The 18,601-nt window shown below is 39.1% G+C and overlaps 3 protein-coding genes across 3 annotated transcripts; all 3 read left to right on the top strand.

The window, feature by feature from the left end:
• The first annotated feature begins 971 nt into the window (after window positions 1-971).
• LOC109245195 (olfactory receptor 5D13-like) lies at window positions 972-1,943 on the top strand. The gene has a single exon (XM_019412510.2). It carries the CDS (start codon window positions 972-974, stop codon window positions 1,941-1,943), a length of 972 nt encoding a protein of 323 aa, XP_019268055.1.
• Window positions 1,944-10,780: 8,837 nt separating this feature from the next.
• LOC109245287 (olfactory receptor 5D18) lies at window positions 10,781-11,716 on the top strand. Its single transcript, XM_019412593.2, has one exon. The coding sequence runs from the start codon at window positions 10,781-10,783 to the stop codon at window positions 11,714-11,716; it is 936 nt and encodes a 311-aa protein (XP_019268138.2).
• Window positions 11,717-16,869: 5,153 nt separating this feature from the next.
• On the top strand, window positions 16,870-17,805 carry LOC109245289 (olfactory receptor 5L1-like). Its single transcript, XM_019412594.2, has one exon. The coding sequence runs from the start codon at window positions 16,870-16,872 to the stop codon at window positions 17,803-17,805; it is 936 nt and encodes a 311-aa protein (XP_019268139.2).
• The last annotated feature ends 796 nt before the right edge of the window (window positions 17,806-18,601 follow it).

Raw genomic sequence — 18,601 nt, 5'->3', positions numbered from 1 at the left:
AGCAAGGGACACCTGGGTGGCTCAGTCGGTTAAGCGTCCAGCTCTTGACTTCAGCTCAGGTCATGATCTCACTATTGGTGAGACCTAGTCCCATGTTGGGCTCTACGCTGACAGTGCAAAACCTGCTTGGGATTCTCTCTCTCCCTTTTCCTCTGCCCCTCCCCTCATGCTCTCTCTCAAAGTAAAAAAAATAAATAAATAATAAACTTAAAAAAAAAGGAAAGCATTAGTGACACTAAGTGAGAAAATAGTTAAGTAGGAAAGAAAACACAGAAGTGGGGGGAAAACATGTCACAAGTGCGACTTTATTATTTTACCAGGTTGCTGCATTGTTTTTGGAACACTGAAGTAATTATTGTAGCATTTGGATAGAATCAGTGGAAAGCTTGAAGATATGTGGGGCTATGTTCTGTCCACATCCACATATTTTTTTCAAAACATGGAAATTCTTGCGGTGCCTTATAAATGCTGCCTTCCCTGAGCCTGGGGTTGAACATCATAACTATTGAAGTATTATTGCCTCTAATGTTTTACATCTGATCCTTGCTTTATAAATTTGAGTGCTACATTTAGCTGCATTGTTATATTAACCCCCTGAAAAAGGGCAGATCTTCAGAATGATGGAACTGTGAAAAATACATGTGGTCTACAACAATGTGGTGTAGTTTTCTGTCTGTTCCCTAAATTTAATTGGAGTTCTGCCACTCAGGATCAATTTCAAAACCGAGCTCATCACTGGTAAGCTGTGCGATCTCAAACGAGTTCCTTAACTTATATATGCCTCCCCATCCTTAAGTAAAATATGAAGCTCCTTGTTTTACGATTCACAGTGCTATTTGAAGATTTCAATCAATGCATTTTAAGGTTTTAGCACAATGCCTGCCACGTGATAAGTGCAATAGAAATGCGTGATCACGATGATCATTGCTACTGTTTTTAGTATTATTTCAGATTCTTCTCCAACCACAAGCATGTTGCTCCTGGAAGGAAACCACAGTACTGGAGCCACATTCACCCTCTTGGGCTTCTCAGAATATCCGGATCTGCAGATTCCCTTGTTCCTGCTATTCCTGACCGTCTACACCGTCACTGTGGTGGGGAACCTGGGCATGATCATGATCATCAGGGTCAGTCCCCAACTCCACACCCCCATGTACTTTTTCCTGAGCCACTTGTCCTTTGTCGACTTCTGTTACTCCACTACAGTTACCCCCAAACTGTTGGAAAACTTGGTTGTGGAAGACAGAACCATCTCTTTCATAGGCTGCATAGTGCAATTCCTCTTGGCTTGTATATTTGCAGTGTCAGAAACGTTCATGTTGGCAGTGATGGCCTATGACCGCTTTGTGGCAGTTTGTAACCCTCTACTCTACAAAGCTGTCATGTCCCAAAAGCTGTGTGCATCGTTAGTGGCGGGGCCCTACTCATGGGGTATAGTCTCTTCCCTGACACTCGCCTATTTTCTCCTGACATTGTCCTTCTGTGGCTCTAACGTCATAAATAATTTTGTCTGCGAGCACTCTGTCATTGTCTCTGTGTCCTGCTCTGACACCTACATCAGCCAAGTGCTTTGTTTTGCCATCGCCATGTTCAATGAGGTGAGCAGCCTGGTAATCATCCTCACTACTTATATTTTTATTTTTGTCACTGTCATAAAAATGCCTTCTGCTGGTGGGCGCCAAAAAGCCTTCTCCACTTGTGCCTCCCACCTGACTGCCATCACCATCTTCCACGGGACCGTCCTGTTCCTTTACTGTGTACCCAACTCCAAAAACTCATGGCTCATAATCAAAGTAGGTTCTTTATTTTATACCGTGGTGATCCCCATGCTGAACCCTCTAATCTATAGCCTCAGAAACAAAGATGTGAAGGAGAGTGTCAGGAAATTAATTAATCACTCAATGCAATTTTGTCAAAGGTGTGCATTTTCAAAAGAGATTTGATTTATTATACGGAGAATTACTCAATGCTTCTAGTAGAGGTGACAGTTCAAAGTATTTAGTCAATTCACCACATTTTGAAATCTACTGTTGTAATAAACCAGTTATTTGATCATTGATTTCTGGTCACTTCAATGTTTTGTAAAAGAACTATGAGCAACAGGTGAAGAAACATAGTGTTGTGGGTTGAATAGTGTCCCCCCAAATATCCAAGTCCATCCAGAAGCTCAGAATATGACCTTATTTGAAAACAGGATCTTTACAGATGTAATAAAGGTGAAGATTGAGATGAGATCGCCCTGGATGAGGGTGGGCCCTAAATCCAATGAGTGTGTCCTTATAAGAGACGGAAAAAGAACACACGGAGAGGTCTTTGTGAAGACTAGTGCTCTGCTGATACTGAGTAGGGGGCTCTAGGAGGATGCAAGGAAGGCTTCTCCCCTAGCATCTTCAGAGAGAGCATGACCCTGCCAGCACCTTGATTTCAGGCTACTGGTCTTGAGAACTATGTGGAAATGCATGGCCCTGGTTTAAGCCACCACCTTTGTGGTAACTTACTGCAGCAACTCTGAGAAACTTATCTAACAGTAAACAGCAGACCATAAAATTCAAATCTCTTGGATTACCATGCTGGCATGGTAAATCATTTTTCCATTCCATTTAAACATTGGGAATGTTAGGTGATGAGATGTTTGTTTATTTGTTGGTTGGTTGGTTGGTTGGTGGTTGGTTTTTTTTGGTGGTGATGGGGGCGGGGTTTCCCGGGATCCTGAGCTGCTGGCCAAGAAAGAATTCTTGAAGACGTCTTTGGTGCAAAAAGGTGATTTTATTAAAGCACGGGGACAGAACCCGTGGGCAGGAAGAGCTGCCCCAGGACCACAAGGAGAGACTAGTTATATACTATGGAGTTGGGAAGAGGTAATGTCCAAGGGAAGTTTCCAGTGAGATTTTCAGATGCCAAAGAAGAGGCCTGGCTATTGTCACGCTAAGGTTGTTTTCCCCTCTAGCAAAGCATTAGCATTAAGACAGTAGGCAGTTCCCTGAGGAACATTTTGCTCTGGCTGCCTCAAGTATTTGTCAACGGGCTGCAGGTTATAAAGAAATTTAGTTCCTTTGCCAGTTCCTTCTGCCTTTGTTTCATGCATCATTAGGGTCATGGAGGAATTCTACAAAGTGGTGGCTGATTAGGAATGTAAATATGGAAGAATTAGTAATAAGCAGAGAGGCACTATTTCTAAGACCCGGCAAATTCTTTGTTCCTTCTTCCAAGGGCTTTTTGTACTTTTATTATAGTATTGGAAGTGATGTGAAACATGATGATGGAGTATCAAGTTAAAAGTATTTTATATGAGGGGCACCTGGGTGGCTCAATCGGTTAAGCGTCCGACTTCAGCTCAGGTCACGATCTCGCGGTCCGTGAGTTCAAGCCCCGCATCGGGCTCTGGGCTGAAGGCTCAGAGCCTGGAGCCTGCTTCAGATTCTGTGTCTTTCTCTCTCCCTGCCCCTCCCCCCACTCTTGCTCTCTCTCTCTCTCTCTCTCTCTGTCTTTTTCTGTCTCTCTCTCTCAAAAATAAACACTAAAAAAGATTTTTTTTTCAAAAAGACATCAGATATGTTTAAGTTTAAAATTTTTAATTTAGATACTAAAAAAGAAAAAAAGATAATAAATCATTGGCTACTACTGAAGGTTGCTGGGGTGTCAAGGCATTGCTCTGAAAACTGATAAATAAGGGAAATAAATATTTATTTTGTCTTTCTATTATGAGTTGCATTTCAGGGTTACCTAACAGTTTGTGAGGGGAAATTCAGGGAGAGTAAAAGCAGAAAAGAGGATGGAATTAGAAAATCGCGATTTCAGAACTCCTAATGTTAAAACATGCACCAAGGCAATGGTTTCAAGAAATATTAAAACCATTATGCAAAATGTTGGTGGGGAATGCTAAAATGAGGTGATCTAGCTGATAGGACCTGCATCCACAGATGGGACCGAGGATCCCTAGAAGACGATCAGTTAACAGGTGCTTTTGTGATCCAATGCCACGGGAGGAGTCAGAACCACGTCTGAACAATGCTTGCCGAAGGGAAGCTAAAAGAATGAATCGGAACTAATAAAGCTTCTTGAGGTGTCAGTTTATAAAACCCAGGGCAGGAACATGTCAAATGACACCAATTAAAGCAGTAAGCCCAATGCAGAGAATGCAGCCTTCTGCAAAGGGTCCAAGTCTTCCGCAAAATTACCTGAACGCACATACCGGTCCGCATGTGTGTGCATGCCCAAGCGCCCCGCCCCCAGGGAACTGTTACATGATACATTGAACATTTACATAATAAAGGAAACTGAGTTATAACAACAGAATATGTGTAGAATTTTGTAAGGATATATTTTTTGTTAGATGAAATTTTGACGACGGTATTTACTCAAATGTTCATTTTACCAACTGTCACACTTCATAAGTTCCTATTAATGACTCACTTGTCTTAGCAGGTGGATTGATAGAGAAATATAATATTCTATAAATATTATTATATTGTAGAGGACTCAAATTAATAAGACTGGAAGTCAGGGACTCACTGTCCATTAAATGTTCTGGCCCTTCAGGACAAAGAGCAAGCCACATTAGTCTCGTTTTCCAGGCTGCACACAGGACTTGTGGCCAAGAAATACATTAGGAACGGAAAAAAAGCAATCAGCATGGCCAGCAGTTCTTGTGGATCTTGTTTTGAGGCTTGTAACATTGGCTCAAGGGCTTTTTGTTTCCTTGAATATTTTCAAAAGAAAAAAAATTAACTTTTAAAATAAGTTTTTCTAATTTTATTTTGAGAGAGACAGAAACAGTGCAAGTGGTCAACGGCAGAGAGAGAGGAGAGAGAGAAAATCCCAGGCAGGCTCTGTGCTGCCAGCACGGAGCCTTATGTGGGGCTCGAAGCCATGAGATCATTATCTGAGCAGAAACCAAAGTCTGACGCTTAACTGACTGAGCCACCCAGGCGCCCCGCCGTTAAACTTTTAAAAATTACATCGATAAACCTTTTTTATTCTTAAGCTATATCATCTCAGATTATTTCTGCAGAGCGGAAATTATTCAATGATAATTTCTTAATGAAAATGTACTATAAAAGTATTCCACTAATGGCATCCCATATTTTGTTATTGTTCCAATACCCACTTAGTAGCATAAATAGAGCTTTAAAGAACACCCATTGATATACCCAAGTAGGCTTCCTTCTTTTCCTTTCTGCCATGAATAATGTCACTTGGAAATCTCCAAGTTATAATTTTGCAAGCAGATTTAGAAAGCACAAAACATCACGACGAACTGATTAATTATTGGGATGCGTAAAAACACAGTGTGTATTTTTTTTTAAAGTTTTTACTTAAATTCCAATTAGTTAACATACAATGTAATATTAGTTTCAGGAGTAGAATTCAGTGATTCATCACTTACATACAACACCCAGTGCTCATCACAAGTGCCCTCCTTAGTACCCATCACCCATTTCACCCATCCCCCCACCCACCCCCGCTCCAGCAGCCCTCAGTTCCTTTCTATAGTTAAGAGTTTGTTTTCCTGGTTTGCCTCTCTTCCCCCCCCCCCCCCATTCATCTGTTTTGTTTCTGAACAGAAACAAAATAAATAAAATAAATGAAATCATATAGTATTTGTCTTTCTCTAACTGACTTATTTTGGTTAGCATAATACTCTCTATCTCCATCAACTGCAGGTGTTGCTGAGGATGTAGAAAAAGGGGAACCCTCTTACACTGTTGGTGGGAATGCAAACTGGTGCAGTCACTCTGGAAACAGTATGGACGTTCCTCAATAAGTTAAAAACAGAACTACCCAACGACCCAGCAATTGCACTATTAGATATCTATCCAAAGGACACAAAAATGCTGATTTGAAGGAATACACATACTCTGATGTTTATAATAGCATTATCTAAAAGAGCAAAACTATGGAAATCACCCAAATGTTCATGGATTGATGACTGGATAAAGAGGAGTATATATATGTCTAGACATGTATCATAGACACAGACACTCACACAATGGAATCTTGCTCTGCCATAAAAAAGAACACAATCTTGCCATTTGCTGAGTATGCATTTGAAAATAAGTAGTATTTGCTGTTTCCTTTGCCCCAAACTCCACACTCTTCCCCCCAATCTTTGTATGTCTTCCTCTCTCACTTCATCATGGTACAGGCTCAAATAGTACCTCACTGTGGTCTTGTCTGGCCTCCTTATTTAAAATGGGGCGCCTGGGTGGCTCAGTTAAGCTTCTGACTTTGGCTCAAGTCATAATCTCATGGTTCATGAGTTTGAGCCCCGCATCGGGCCGGCTCTGTGCTGACAGCTCAGAACCTGGAACCTGCTTCGGATTCTGTGTCTCCCTCTCTTTCTGCCCCTCCCTTCCTCACACCATGTGTCTCACTCTCTCAAAAATAAGTAAACATTAAATAATTTTTAAAAAATGATATCTTCAGTTATATACTTATAGCATTTATAATTACTAAAAAATGATCACATATTTATTTATTTGTACTCCCCATTAAATAGAAATTTGTTGACAAAGGGACATTCTTTCTCTTTTTCCCCAATATCTAAGATAGTACCTAGCTCATTATAAACTTATAATAAATAATTACTTACCCTCATCAGGTACCCAACCACTTTTCCCTGGTTCCTGTAGCAAAACACAAAATTCACAGAACAGTCCCTGCTTTAATTCTGAGCATGTACAACCTTTAGTCTTTATTCAATTGTATTGCTTGTTACTACAGAGAAATTATACATCTTTTGAAAGAAAAGTTTTAATGTGATCCACTTCCTTATTATTCTTATATCAACACTGTAGCCTTGCATTTAATGGATACGTAAAAAACGTTTGCCAAATGGATCAACGCGATAAAACTTTAGCAAAACTACCTGTAAATTTTTCTAAAGGAGAATACTTGAGATATTTTCCATTTGCCGGTAATTTCACCATGCTGCTCCTGATGTTGAAAAAGTCAAGATTTCTGATATAATAAACCTGATAAAGACAGGAAGTTGAGAGGAGTGCAAATTTCTTTTGGTTTGTTTGTATTCTGTTTTGTTGTGACTGCAGTTTCAAGAACCACTTCTAAAACATCCTTATCATTCTTTGTGAACTATCCCCTCACCGCACTGAAATTCCTCCTAGTTCTGGTAGTTTGGCTCTATTCCCAGTTCCTTTGGAAGGCCATATTTATTGTTCAATGAAGACTCATGGTGCACTGACTTTATGCTACTCATTCATCTAGGAGCTTGGGATATATTAGTGAACAAAGCAATGAACGATCTCTGCTTTCCTGGAACTTTTACCTTAGCAGAAGAAAACAAGCAATGTACAAATAAAGAAATAAGTAAGGATTAAAATATATATTTGAGGGGCTCCTGGAAGGCTCAGTTGGTAAGCGTCCAACTCTTGACTTTGGCTCAGCTCATGATCTCATGATTCGTGAGCTCGAGCCCTGCCTGGGACTCTGGGCTGATGGTGTAGAGTCTGCTTGGGTTTCTCTCTCTCTCTCTCTCTGTCTGCCCCTCCCCCCAATCACACTCATGCACACACTCTCTCTCTCAAAATAAATAAATAAAGTAAATATATTTGAAACATGTGAAGTACTTTAAACACTATATTGGGTAGTAGAAGAGCCCCAGTGGTAAAACAGTATGTTCTGGAGGGTATCACTGAAAAGCTGCATTTGAACAAAAACTTAAGGGAAAGCATTTCAATGTGCAGGAAACATGAGGAGAAAAGACCATAAAGAAAGAGTTGGTAATATTTTTTGGAAAACATAAAGCAAAACACAAAATCAAAGAGGTCAGACTAGATCGAAGAAGCAGAGGTGGTTAAGAGTAATAGAATAGGACAAGGTTTCAAAGGGACTATTTTCCCAACTCGATATTTAACTTTTTAAATATTTATGCTTTAACTCTCAGTGAATCATGATGACCTAAAGGAGGGATCTTCACCCTTCTCCAACAGGGTCAGAGTGGATGGCAGGGAGGAAGACAGTTACGCCTGCTATATGGTAGCCACTCAATATTTGATAAGGATGGTTGTTATAATTCCATAACTTTTATAATGGTTGTAGGTATGTATGGGAGTAATCAGGGGTTGGAGAAGTGATTTTAAAATATAACACTTGGGGGCACCTGGATGGCTCAGTTGGCTAGGTGTCTGACTCTTGGTTTTGGCTCAGGTCATGATCTCATAGTTCATGAGTTCAAGCCCCACACTGGGCTCTGTGCTGACAGTGTGGAGCCTGCTTGGTATTCTCTCTCTCTCTCTGTCTTTCTGCCCCTCCCACACTCTCTCTCTCCTTTTCTTCCAGACTAAATTAATAAAATCTAAAATACATTTATATAAATTTTTGTATAAAATTTTCCTAATGCTGCTCCAGGTTTTCAAGCATTACATCAGAGAAAAATGATTAATTTTAATTGTTTATTTCATGACCTCAAGAGAATGGGGCAAGACATAATCTCTAGGGCTCATGTCCCAAAGGTTGTACTATAGATATAAGAATGTATCCATCAGTCCCAACCAAGAGTGGCCTTACCTTTGCCATCAGCAGGTTTGTTTTCAGATTCTAGAGACCGATTGATATTAATTTCAATGTAGGGTATCTGGGAAGCAGCACGGTGGGGGAAACTTACCCTTAGATCTAGACAGTTCTTGAGAATTATTTAGTCACTGCAGAAGTAACATATCTGGAACATGCAAGGAAGAGAAAGTGCATTTATGCTACACGGTTTTGTCTTAGAGGGCCTGGCTCAGATGAACAAGGGCTACCCTGGGTGGGAGGATAGAAGAGGTCTGAGAACTTTGGGAATGTGCATTGTTCTGTTTCTGTAAGTTATGGGAGAAATAGTCAAGGTAAGATAGAGAAGATTTAAGTAAAATGAAACTAGCAGAGATTGAATAGACTCTCTAGTGAAAAAAATTAAAAGGGGCCAGCTTTAATTAAGATGATAAAGCAGAGAAAAATTAGAGAAAAATTAGAACAAAATAGGGAAAACAAAGGTCAGATTTCAGCTGTTATATTTCTTGGACTCAATGGTAGAGAAAGATTTTACCAACAATTTAATAATAGTATTTGGGATGCAAGAATCATCATGTTGAATATCACATTCATTTAAAATGAAACCTGAAAAGCCTTAGTCAGTTAAATATTATATTAAGCAAGAAGTGTGATAATGAGAACGTCTAGCTTCAGGATGGATGTCTTTTGAGGTTGTCTTTAATACTCAGATGTATGACTGACTATAGGGACAGAGAGATCCTTTAAGCTCTCAGTCTTGAATATGATCTGATATCTTTATTGATGGGCCATCTGAAACTATCTCTTGGGTTGTGGGACCAAAGGTAACCTTACCATTGAGATGATTAAGAGTTTTCTGCTATGGTAAGATCTTAGAGGTGTTGGGCACCAACTGGAGAAGTACAATGATACTTTTGTATTACTATTTTCTTCTAAAATGCCTTCATAGTGTATTACTACCTCGAGTGTTTAAAAAATCCTTCTCCTTCACAGATACTGTATGGACAGAATGAATATCCTGCATGTCTTGAAGGGAGAGGAGAGGTGAGAAAAGAGAGAGAAAGCGAGAGATTCCCAGGCAAGGAAAGTGTCTAAGTCACTTATTACTACTTTAGTTATTTCTGGGAGAGAAAATTTCCCTAGTTCCTGGTCTTATTTCATCATGATGCTGATTTCTAGTGCAGCTCTTTGGTCTGTACATTGTCAGTAGGCTATTTCCCATAGGCCCAGAGACGCTGGCTTGTCACAAATTACAAGTATGATCATCAATAAAAGAAATATCTTGGTATCTAGACCTAGAACAGGGGTCAGAGTCTGGTGTGGAGGAATGGACATATGGTTGGGATTCTGATCAAGGCTCTAGTCGCAGGTATGTAGATTGGTCATTATTGGCATGTCATTGGGAAAGTCAAGGTGTCTCCAGAAGTTTTGTCACCTCTAGAACAAGGAAGTAGACATGATTATCTTTAGCATCTAATCTAATTATTTATCAAGTAATGAGGTCAGATTGACAATTTGGAGCCCATTAGTTGAGGAGAATACTCTGAAAAAATGAATTAAGGTTTATTTTGATATCAGATTCACTGAGTCAGAAAGAAAAAGATTAATGTGTTGTATGAAATGAATAATAACGGCAAAAATATAAAATGTTAAAGGTGTTTATGCTTAATGTCACAGTGTAAACCTGTGATGTAAAAATTAATTTATTTGGAAATTTCTCATGTTTGTACTGCTTATAGGGCTGACATAATCAGTCATTATATTGTATTAGGTGTATCTTTTATGCACTTATAATGTGCAAGGAGGGCTGAAAGGGTTATGCTAATATTTGATTTAAAATAACCATAAATCCCTTTATCTCATACTTTTATATGTAAATATTAAAAATTACAGTTAAGAATTTAAACAACTTTTAAAGATTTTATTTTTATGTAATCTCTACACCCAACATGGGGTTCGAACTTACAATGCCAAGACCAAGAGTCACATGCTGTACTGGCTGAGTCAGTCAGGCATCCCGAGAACTTAAAAAAATTTTAATTCAGTAATTGTATTGCTTTTAAACTTAACGAACATTTCAAAAATGATTTTGTGTTTTCAAATATTAGACATTTAGCATATCTTACATAAAAATACATAGAGAAATTATGAAAAGATATTTTGCTTCATCTTCCAGTCTTGGTAAGGGGTAGTTAGGAAGCTTCTTAGATGCTCACTCCCTTACTATTTTTATTTTCAGGACCGATTCAGATTCTGACAAACAGAAACCATCATGTTACTTTCAGAGAGAAATAAAACTGGGGCTGTGTTCACTCTCTTGGGCTTCTCAGATTACCCAGAACTGCAAGTCCCTCTCTTCTTGATTTTTTTGGCCATCTACAGTGTCACTGTTGTAGGAAATATTGGGATGATAGTTATAATCAAGATTAACTCCAAACTGCACACCCCCATGTACTTTTTCCTCAGCCACCTCTCATTTGTGGATTTCTCCTATTCCTCCATCATTGTTCCCAAGACCCTGGCAAACCTAGTTGTAGAAGACAGGACCATTTCATTTCCAGGATGTATAGTACAATATTTTTTCTTTTGTACCTTTGTGGTAGCTGAATCCTTTTTACTGGCTGTGATGGCCTATGATCGCTTTGTGGCCATCTGCAACCCTCTGCTCTACACAGCGGCCATGTCCCAGAAACTCTGTGCCATGCTGGTGGTCGGATCATATGCATGGGGAGTAGCATGTTCCCTGATACTCACATGTTCTGCTATCAGATTATCTTTCCAGGGTTTCAACACAATCAATCACTTCTTCTGTGAGTTCTCTGCATTGCTGTCCCTGTCTTGCTCTGATATTTACATCAATCAGTTGCTGCTTTTCATTTTTGCCACCTTCAGCGTGGTCAGCACACTGCTTATCATTCTCATGTCTTATGTATTTATCATTGTCACCATCCTCAAGATGCGTTCAGCCAGTGGTCGTCGCAAAGCCTTCTCCACCTGTGCCTCCCACCTGACAGCCATCACCATCTTCTATGGAACCATTGTCTTCCTCTACTGTGTTCCTAACTCCAAAAACTCGAGGAACACAGTGAAAGTGGCATCTGTGTTTTACACAGTGGTGATTCCTATGCTGAATCCTTTGATCTACAGTCTGAGAAATAAGGACGTCAAGGATACAGTCAGCAAGATAACTAAAGTCTTTTCTTTTTGAGCATATTATTGCAGTATATTGTCCTTGAAATGTAAATCAAGTGGGCCCATAATTGTTGATTGTAAGATACATTTAAATATAATGAAGAGTTGATGTACAATGGATTGGATGTGGATTTGGATCCAAGAGACTTATCTTGATGTTATCTTTTGCTCGCTGGAAAAAAAAATCCGAAGCCCCTCTGACCTTTGGTTTTTAATCCAAAAAATTGAGGTAATATAAACTAGCTCCTAATCTGATTGTGAAGACTAAACCTTAATTTAGATATCATGTCGAATACCTTGTATAATCTCAGTAAACATTAATTTTATTCTCCTTTCTTATAACATACCTCAAGTAGACTAGGTCTCAATAAACACATAAATATATCTCCAAAAGTACAACTAGCAATTAAAATAAAACATAGTCTTCATATCCAAGGAATGCACAGTCCAGTGTTGACAATAGGACAGTGAAGAAAGTGGCCATTGTATAAGGTGAGAAAAAAAATAAGTATCATAGAATTTTTGAAAGAAAGAAAAGATCAAGTCCATTTAGGGACTTTAGAGTAATGACTGCAAAAAATAGGTATCACCTGCACTTGGCTTTGGATAACAAATTGCACAGTTTCAGGAGACAACACGTATGAGTTTCATTCAGAAGAGCAAAGCATCACAAAACCATGAGGTCAGAATGTAATACTGAATCAGTAATCTAAAAAATATTTTATTGAGTGATTACTATATAACATGTGTGTGTGTGTGTGTGTGTGTGTGTTGTGTGTGTTGTATTGTGTGTCTAGGTTACTTGGCATGAGTGGAAATTTAATAAGACATTGTCTATATCCTGAATGTGTTTCAAAGGAGCTCCATTGTGGCAGTGTGATAAGTTATGATGAGATCCATCAAAGGCTTTTAAAGATGTTAGACTGGATTTCAGGAAATCTCTTTTTTTAATTTTTAAAAATTTTTTGAGACAGAGAGATAGAGAGAGGAAATGAGTGGGAGAGAGGGGCAGAGAGAGAGACAGAGACAGATAATCTTAAGCAATCTCCATGCTCATCACAGAGCCTGATGTGGGGTCAATCCTGCAACCCTGGGATCATGATCTGAGTGGAAATCAAGATCAGCATGGCTCACCCAGCTGAGCTCCCAAGTGCCCCTGGATTTCAGAAAATCTTATGCAAAGAATAAGCATAATGAGTGCCTGCCCAACCTGTGTTTCATAGTAACATTCTGCCTATGAAGACATCACAAACATTATCAATCCTTTATCATTTTTTTTCCTGAACATGAACATAATCTCTGACTCCTTCTCAACTGAACTCCCACCTTAAGAAAAAGTGCTCAGGGTCTCCTGGTGGCTCAGTCGGTTAAGCCCCTGACTTTGTCTCAGGTCCTGATCTCAGGGTTCATGAGTTGGAGCCCTTACATCAGGCTCTCTGGTCTCAGTGTCGAGCCCACTTTGAATCCTCTGTCCCCCTCTCTCTCTTCCCCTCCCTGGCGTGCTTTCTCTCTCTGTCTCTCAAAAATAAAATAAACATTAAAAAACTGCTCAAAACCAATTGCTTCCATAACTATTCAAAAATAAAATAAAGTCAGATAGTGATTAGCACCAAGGCCTATTTATTTTATCTGGCAAATTCAACATACTAAGCCTCTGTAATATTAATAAGTCATGTTGCTTGAATGCCTTATACCTGCTTCTCTTTCTCTTTACTCAATATGGACAGTTAAAATTGCAAACAGGTTATTAATATAATGAAAAGTAATACATTTCTGCTGTTCTAGTAAGGGAGAACTATTTTATATGGGCTCAGGAAAGTTACTTGAAATGTGCATATTATTTTGAACTAATGATCATTATTAAAATGTTCTGTTTATATACGTCATAAAATAAGGAATCACTTAAATAACCATTTTCATGGAAAGATACAATCTAAGAAACAGTGTTTTAGAAATGGATGTCTGAGGAGGGAATGCATTTCTCTTCTATTGACTTCGGTTTCTCTGCATATCCACAAATTTATCTTTCACTTTCCTTTGGTCCTTTTTTTTTTTTTTTTCAAGACACTCAATACATTTTAGTGAGCCTTTTATTTTACAACACGAGGTGAAAGGATAGTCAGTCCTCTTTAACCAATATTTTACACAGCTGTAGGAAAATATTTCAAACTTTAGGGAATTATAACGGATTACATATATTACAGGTTGGGAAGCAGGTAAACAATATCTTCATTCTTCAATTTTCCAGTTGAGTCTTCCTTTCCAATAGTATCCAGCTCTAATTAGTTACATAAATTTCTTCAAGGCCATGTTTTGTTGTTGCTGATGTCTTCAGACCTGAAACTTTGCTATTTCAGTCAATACCCTTGAATTCCGCTTCAAAAATGCGTTTTGCATTGGGTGGAATTTTGGCACCTTTCTTTCCATAAGCCCATTCTGGATCAATCTCTAGTTACGCCTTCTCTCCTTTACTCACTTATACACTTATACAATAAATTAACTCATTATTCATAAATTAATACAATTTACGTGCACTTATACAATCCTAATTTTCCTCAAAATTTAGGAAATTATTTACATTGAATTATTTTTGAAATATTTATATTGAATTAGGAATTCTTTACTTTGAGTCAAAAAAGGGTAATCCCTCTTTAGAGAGATTCTTATTTTACTTCTGTTCTACTTGGACAAAGGATGATCATTTTGGGGTAAAAGTAACACCAACCATCTAGCTTTTTCTCTGAGGAAACCAAAGCCCATAACACGTAAGTGACCCGGCCAAAGTTGTAAAAGCAATTGCTGACAGAAACGAAAGCAATCGGTTGAGACCTCAGACATATCTTCTACTAAAGTCTAGCGGACAATCTTGTGTTTTCCCTCATTTCAAGCTGCCACATTTCAGACTCTTTATGATAGATTCTGTTGTTTCTATATAGAACATGACATATTAGCCTCTGAAATTTTTGGTTGTGTGCCTCTCAATTTTGAAAATAATTTAATATTGAATATAAAATATTGCATCATAATTTTAAATAGCAGCAAAAAGTGTGATTTCTCTTACATAATATAATTCACTTAAAATACATAAATAAAGGGGCACCTGGGTGGCTCAGTGAATTAAGCATCCGACCTTGGCTCAGGTCATGATCTCACCGTTCATGAGTTCAAGCCCCGTGTCGGGCTCTGTGCTGACAGCTCTGAGCCTGGAGCCTGCTTCACGTTCTGTGTCTCCCTCTCTCTCTGCCCCTCCCCCACTCACATTCCATCTCTCTCTCTGTCTCAAAGAATAAATACACATTAATTTTTTTTTAAATCTTAAAAAAGGATAAAATGTGTCAATAGTTGTATTCAGAACAGTAACTGGGTCATAGAAAGTGGTCACTGTGAGCATTGGTTACTCTTCTTAGCAAAGGTGGTTTGTTATTCGCACCTATTTCTGGTATTTGACAGAAGTCCGGTTTGACTGTTCAGCAAAATCCCTGGTCTCTACCCACTAGATGTCACTAGCACCCCTTCCTATTGGGAGAACCCAAAACGTCTTGGGACAGAGCCACAGGTCCCAGAGGCATGAAAATATCTCCTGCTCCAGAACCACTTCTCTATAAATAGTCAACAGCCTGATTTTTCACCTTCAGACTTGAAAACAGGCAAGGTTTTCAACATTGGGTACTATGTTGGACTCAGAAAAAGACACCTCACTTTTACTGACCATTGAAGAGAGAGAACCATATTATCAGAATAACTATTTGTTTTCAGACTGGGATTTCTCAACGCGCATATCTTTTACCTTTTTGAAATCATTTGACCAAAGGGGGACATACCTAGTGGATTGAATCTTAGTGAAGACCGTGTTTCCTCCAGGAATAATCCACTGGGGACTCCACCTCATAAAGCAGGTTCTAATTTCTTTTCAAATGGTTAGAAGAAAATATTTATTGTCATGGGTCTTATAAGGGTTAAATAGGTAAAGCAAATTATGTATGCATATACAATATTTTACATGTACACTCTGGCTTAGTGTTATTTAACTTACCGTTTTATCATAATGATTTTTCAGGCCATTAAAGGGCCTTCAAAAACATCCTGTAAATAGTTGCATAGATTTCCATAATATATATGTACCTTAGCCTTCACCATTTGCCTCTTGTTGTTCAAATCTTTTTAATATTTATCTATTTTTGAGACAGCATGTGCGAGCAGGGAAGGGGTAGAGAGAGGGAGACAGAGGATGCAAAAGAGACCCTGCACTGAAGACAGACAAGCAGATACTGGGCTACTACTCACAAACTGTGAGATCATAACCTGAGCCGAAGTCAAACACTAAACCGACTGAGCCACCCACGTGCCCCTGACCATATCCCTCTTGCTTGACATATTATTGCTGAAATTTACTCTCATAAATAATGCTACAACGCAGCAGGAAGACTTTTGGTAACACTTCCTTATGTACATCTTTGATTCGTTCTTCAAATAGATTTAAAACTGAATTTATTTGTCTAATAGGTTAAGGCTTCAGAGTCAGAGTTATAGGAAGTTTGAGACCAACTACAAACTCCCTGAACAAAAAAAGACAAGAAAGACCATGATTAGGAGAATCACTATGTTACTTTATAGAAAAAAAAAAAGCTAGTGTGGAGGATTAAAGCTTTCCCCATCTAAAACATATGGATAAAAAATGAACACTTGTGGGTTAACAGTCTTCAACTGACTTCCTTCTCATCATTTCAGTGGAAAACAGGGAAGGATGTGGTGTATTTCAAAACATTATTTTCTGAGATCTCACTAGATTCAGTGCTCATTAAACAGTCTGCCAGGAAGAAGGGATTTGAGTTTCATAACACATTGTGGCTAATTATGTCTGAGGTCTTTCTAGTGATTCAGTGTCAAGCTGTAAATTGTGTAGGAGTCGCTCAAAGAATCATATACACCGTGATGGATGTGGATGTTTCTGTGTGATCTGTGAATCAACGTGTGACCTTACGCATCTTTCCACAATGCCTGCACTTTTCCTAAACTTCACAAAAGCCATGTCCTAATTCTTTGCGGAAAAACTTAGCTATCTTATGCGTTTTCACGTCTTTTTTTTAAGAGATGCCAAAAAATGAATCTGAGATCATACAGTGGAGGATAACTATGAATATTTTTCTCCAACCTCAATCAAATGGGAACATGGGCAAGGGAAACTGCTCCGGTGTGACCGAGTTCATTCTCCTCGGATTTGCAGAAGCCCCTGAGTTGAGAGTCGCCCTCTTCTCTGTGTTCCTTCTCATCTATGGAGTCACAGTGCTGGGCAACCTGGGCATGATGGCCGTGATTCAGGTCAGCTCTCACCTTCACACTCCCATGTACTTTTTCCTCAGCCACTTGTCCTTTGTGGACTTTTGCTACTCCACCGTCATCGTGCCAAAGATGCTAACTAATACCTTAAACGAGGACAAAGCCATTTCCTTCCTGGGGTGCACCGTGCAATTCTACTTGTTTTGTACATGCGTGGTAAGTGAGGTCTTCCTGTTGGCGGTCATGGCCTATGACCGCTTCGTGGCCATCTGCAACCCACTGTTGTACACGGTCACCATGTCCCGGAATCTCTGTGTGGAGCTGGTGTCTTGTTGCTACCTGTGTGGGATGGTGTGTTCTCTGATCCACTTGTGTTTCGCTCTGGAGATCCCATCCTACAGATCAAATGTGATTGACCACTTCTTTTGCGATCTGCCCCCTCTCTTATCCCTTGCTTGCTCTGATGTCACTATGAATGAACTGCTGCTGTACATCGTGGCCACCTTCAATGAGATCACCACCATCGTGATCATCCTCACCTCCTACTTGCTAATCCTCATCACCATCCTGAGGATGCACTCTGCCGAGGGAAGGCGCAAAGCCTTTTCCACCTGTGCCTCCCACCTCACAGCCATCTTTGTCTTCCACGGAACAATCCTTTTCACTTACTGCCGGCCCAGTTCTGGCAACAGTATGGATACTGACAAGGTGGCCACGGTGTTCTACACTGTAGTGATTCCCATGCTCAACCCCCTCATCTATAGCCTGCGGAACAAGGATGTGAAAGAAGCGCTCAGAAGAATGGTGAGCTCCAAAATATTTTCCTAGAAAATATTTTCTTTGTGAGACTCAAGTTCCCACAGGGCAGGCTGGTTGAGCAGTGAATGGGTGGTTGTAGTGTTTGAGTGGAGGGTAGAGCCAGGGAGTAGGTAGTTAAGAGTGATTCTTTTTGATTCACTTACCTTTATGAATCTTCCATTTGCTCAAAGTTAGGACTGAGTATATTTCAAATTTTAAGCCTACTTCTTTTCTTTTCTTCAATCTATAATCTTTGAAATGGATAGGTGTAATGGATTTTTAAGACATCTTTGGTTTGATCTATAACCTTCATAAGCTTAATGAAGAACTCTTGAGAATCATGCTTTCTTTCAGTATCTATGATGGAAAATTCATTCCTTTTCAAAATTGAATTCCTGCTATTTTACAATGAAGAACACATCTTTGTCCAACAGTTGATACATAGAGTGAGATTTCCACATGCACACATGTCATTTTTATCTTTTTATTCTTTTTGATACATTTATTGCTTATTTTTTGTTTTCCTTATTATTTGTCTCAGTGTACAGTGTTTTTGGAACTTCAGATAGTATCTCATCTGAAAAAGTGGAGTTAATCTTAATTATTTCACATGGATGTTAGTAAAATGAAATTGCATGTCATGTGCAAAGAGCCTAGAATAATCCCTGGCACATAAATAGTTTTCTCTTTCTCTCTTCTCCTTCCCTTATATTGTCCTAATATTACATATATACTTTTGGTCACATGCGCGCGCACGCACACACACACATACACACACACACACACACACACACACACACACACACACAAACTTGCCATCATTGAA

Source organism: Panthera pardus, unplaced genomic scaffold, assembly GCF_024362965.1.
Source record: "Panthera pardus isolate Hobbes unplaced genomic scaffold, ASM2436296v1 HiC_scaffold_12, whole genome shotgun sequence".
In the NCBI taxonomy this organism is placed as follows: Eukaryota; Metazoa; Chordata; class Mammalia; order Carnivora; family Felidae; genus Panthera; species Panthera pardus.
This window is presented reverse-complemented; position numbering and strand designations above follow the sequence as displayed.

Bases quoted from the DNA above. Each gene is read 5' to 3' on its own strand.
- LOC109245287 (XM_019412593.2), top strand. From the start codon at position 10,781: ATGTTACTTTCAGAGAGAAATAAAACTGGGGCTGTGTTCACTCTCTTG.
- LOC109245195 (XM_019412510.2), top strand. From the start codon at position 972: ATGTTGCTCCTGGAAGGAAACCACAGTACTGGAGCCACATTCACCCTC.
- LOC109245289 (XM_019412594.2), top strand. From the start codon at position 16,870: ATGGGCAAGGGAAACTGCTCCGGTGTGACCGAGTTCATTCTCCTCGGA.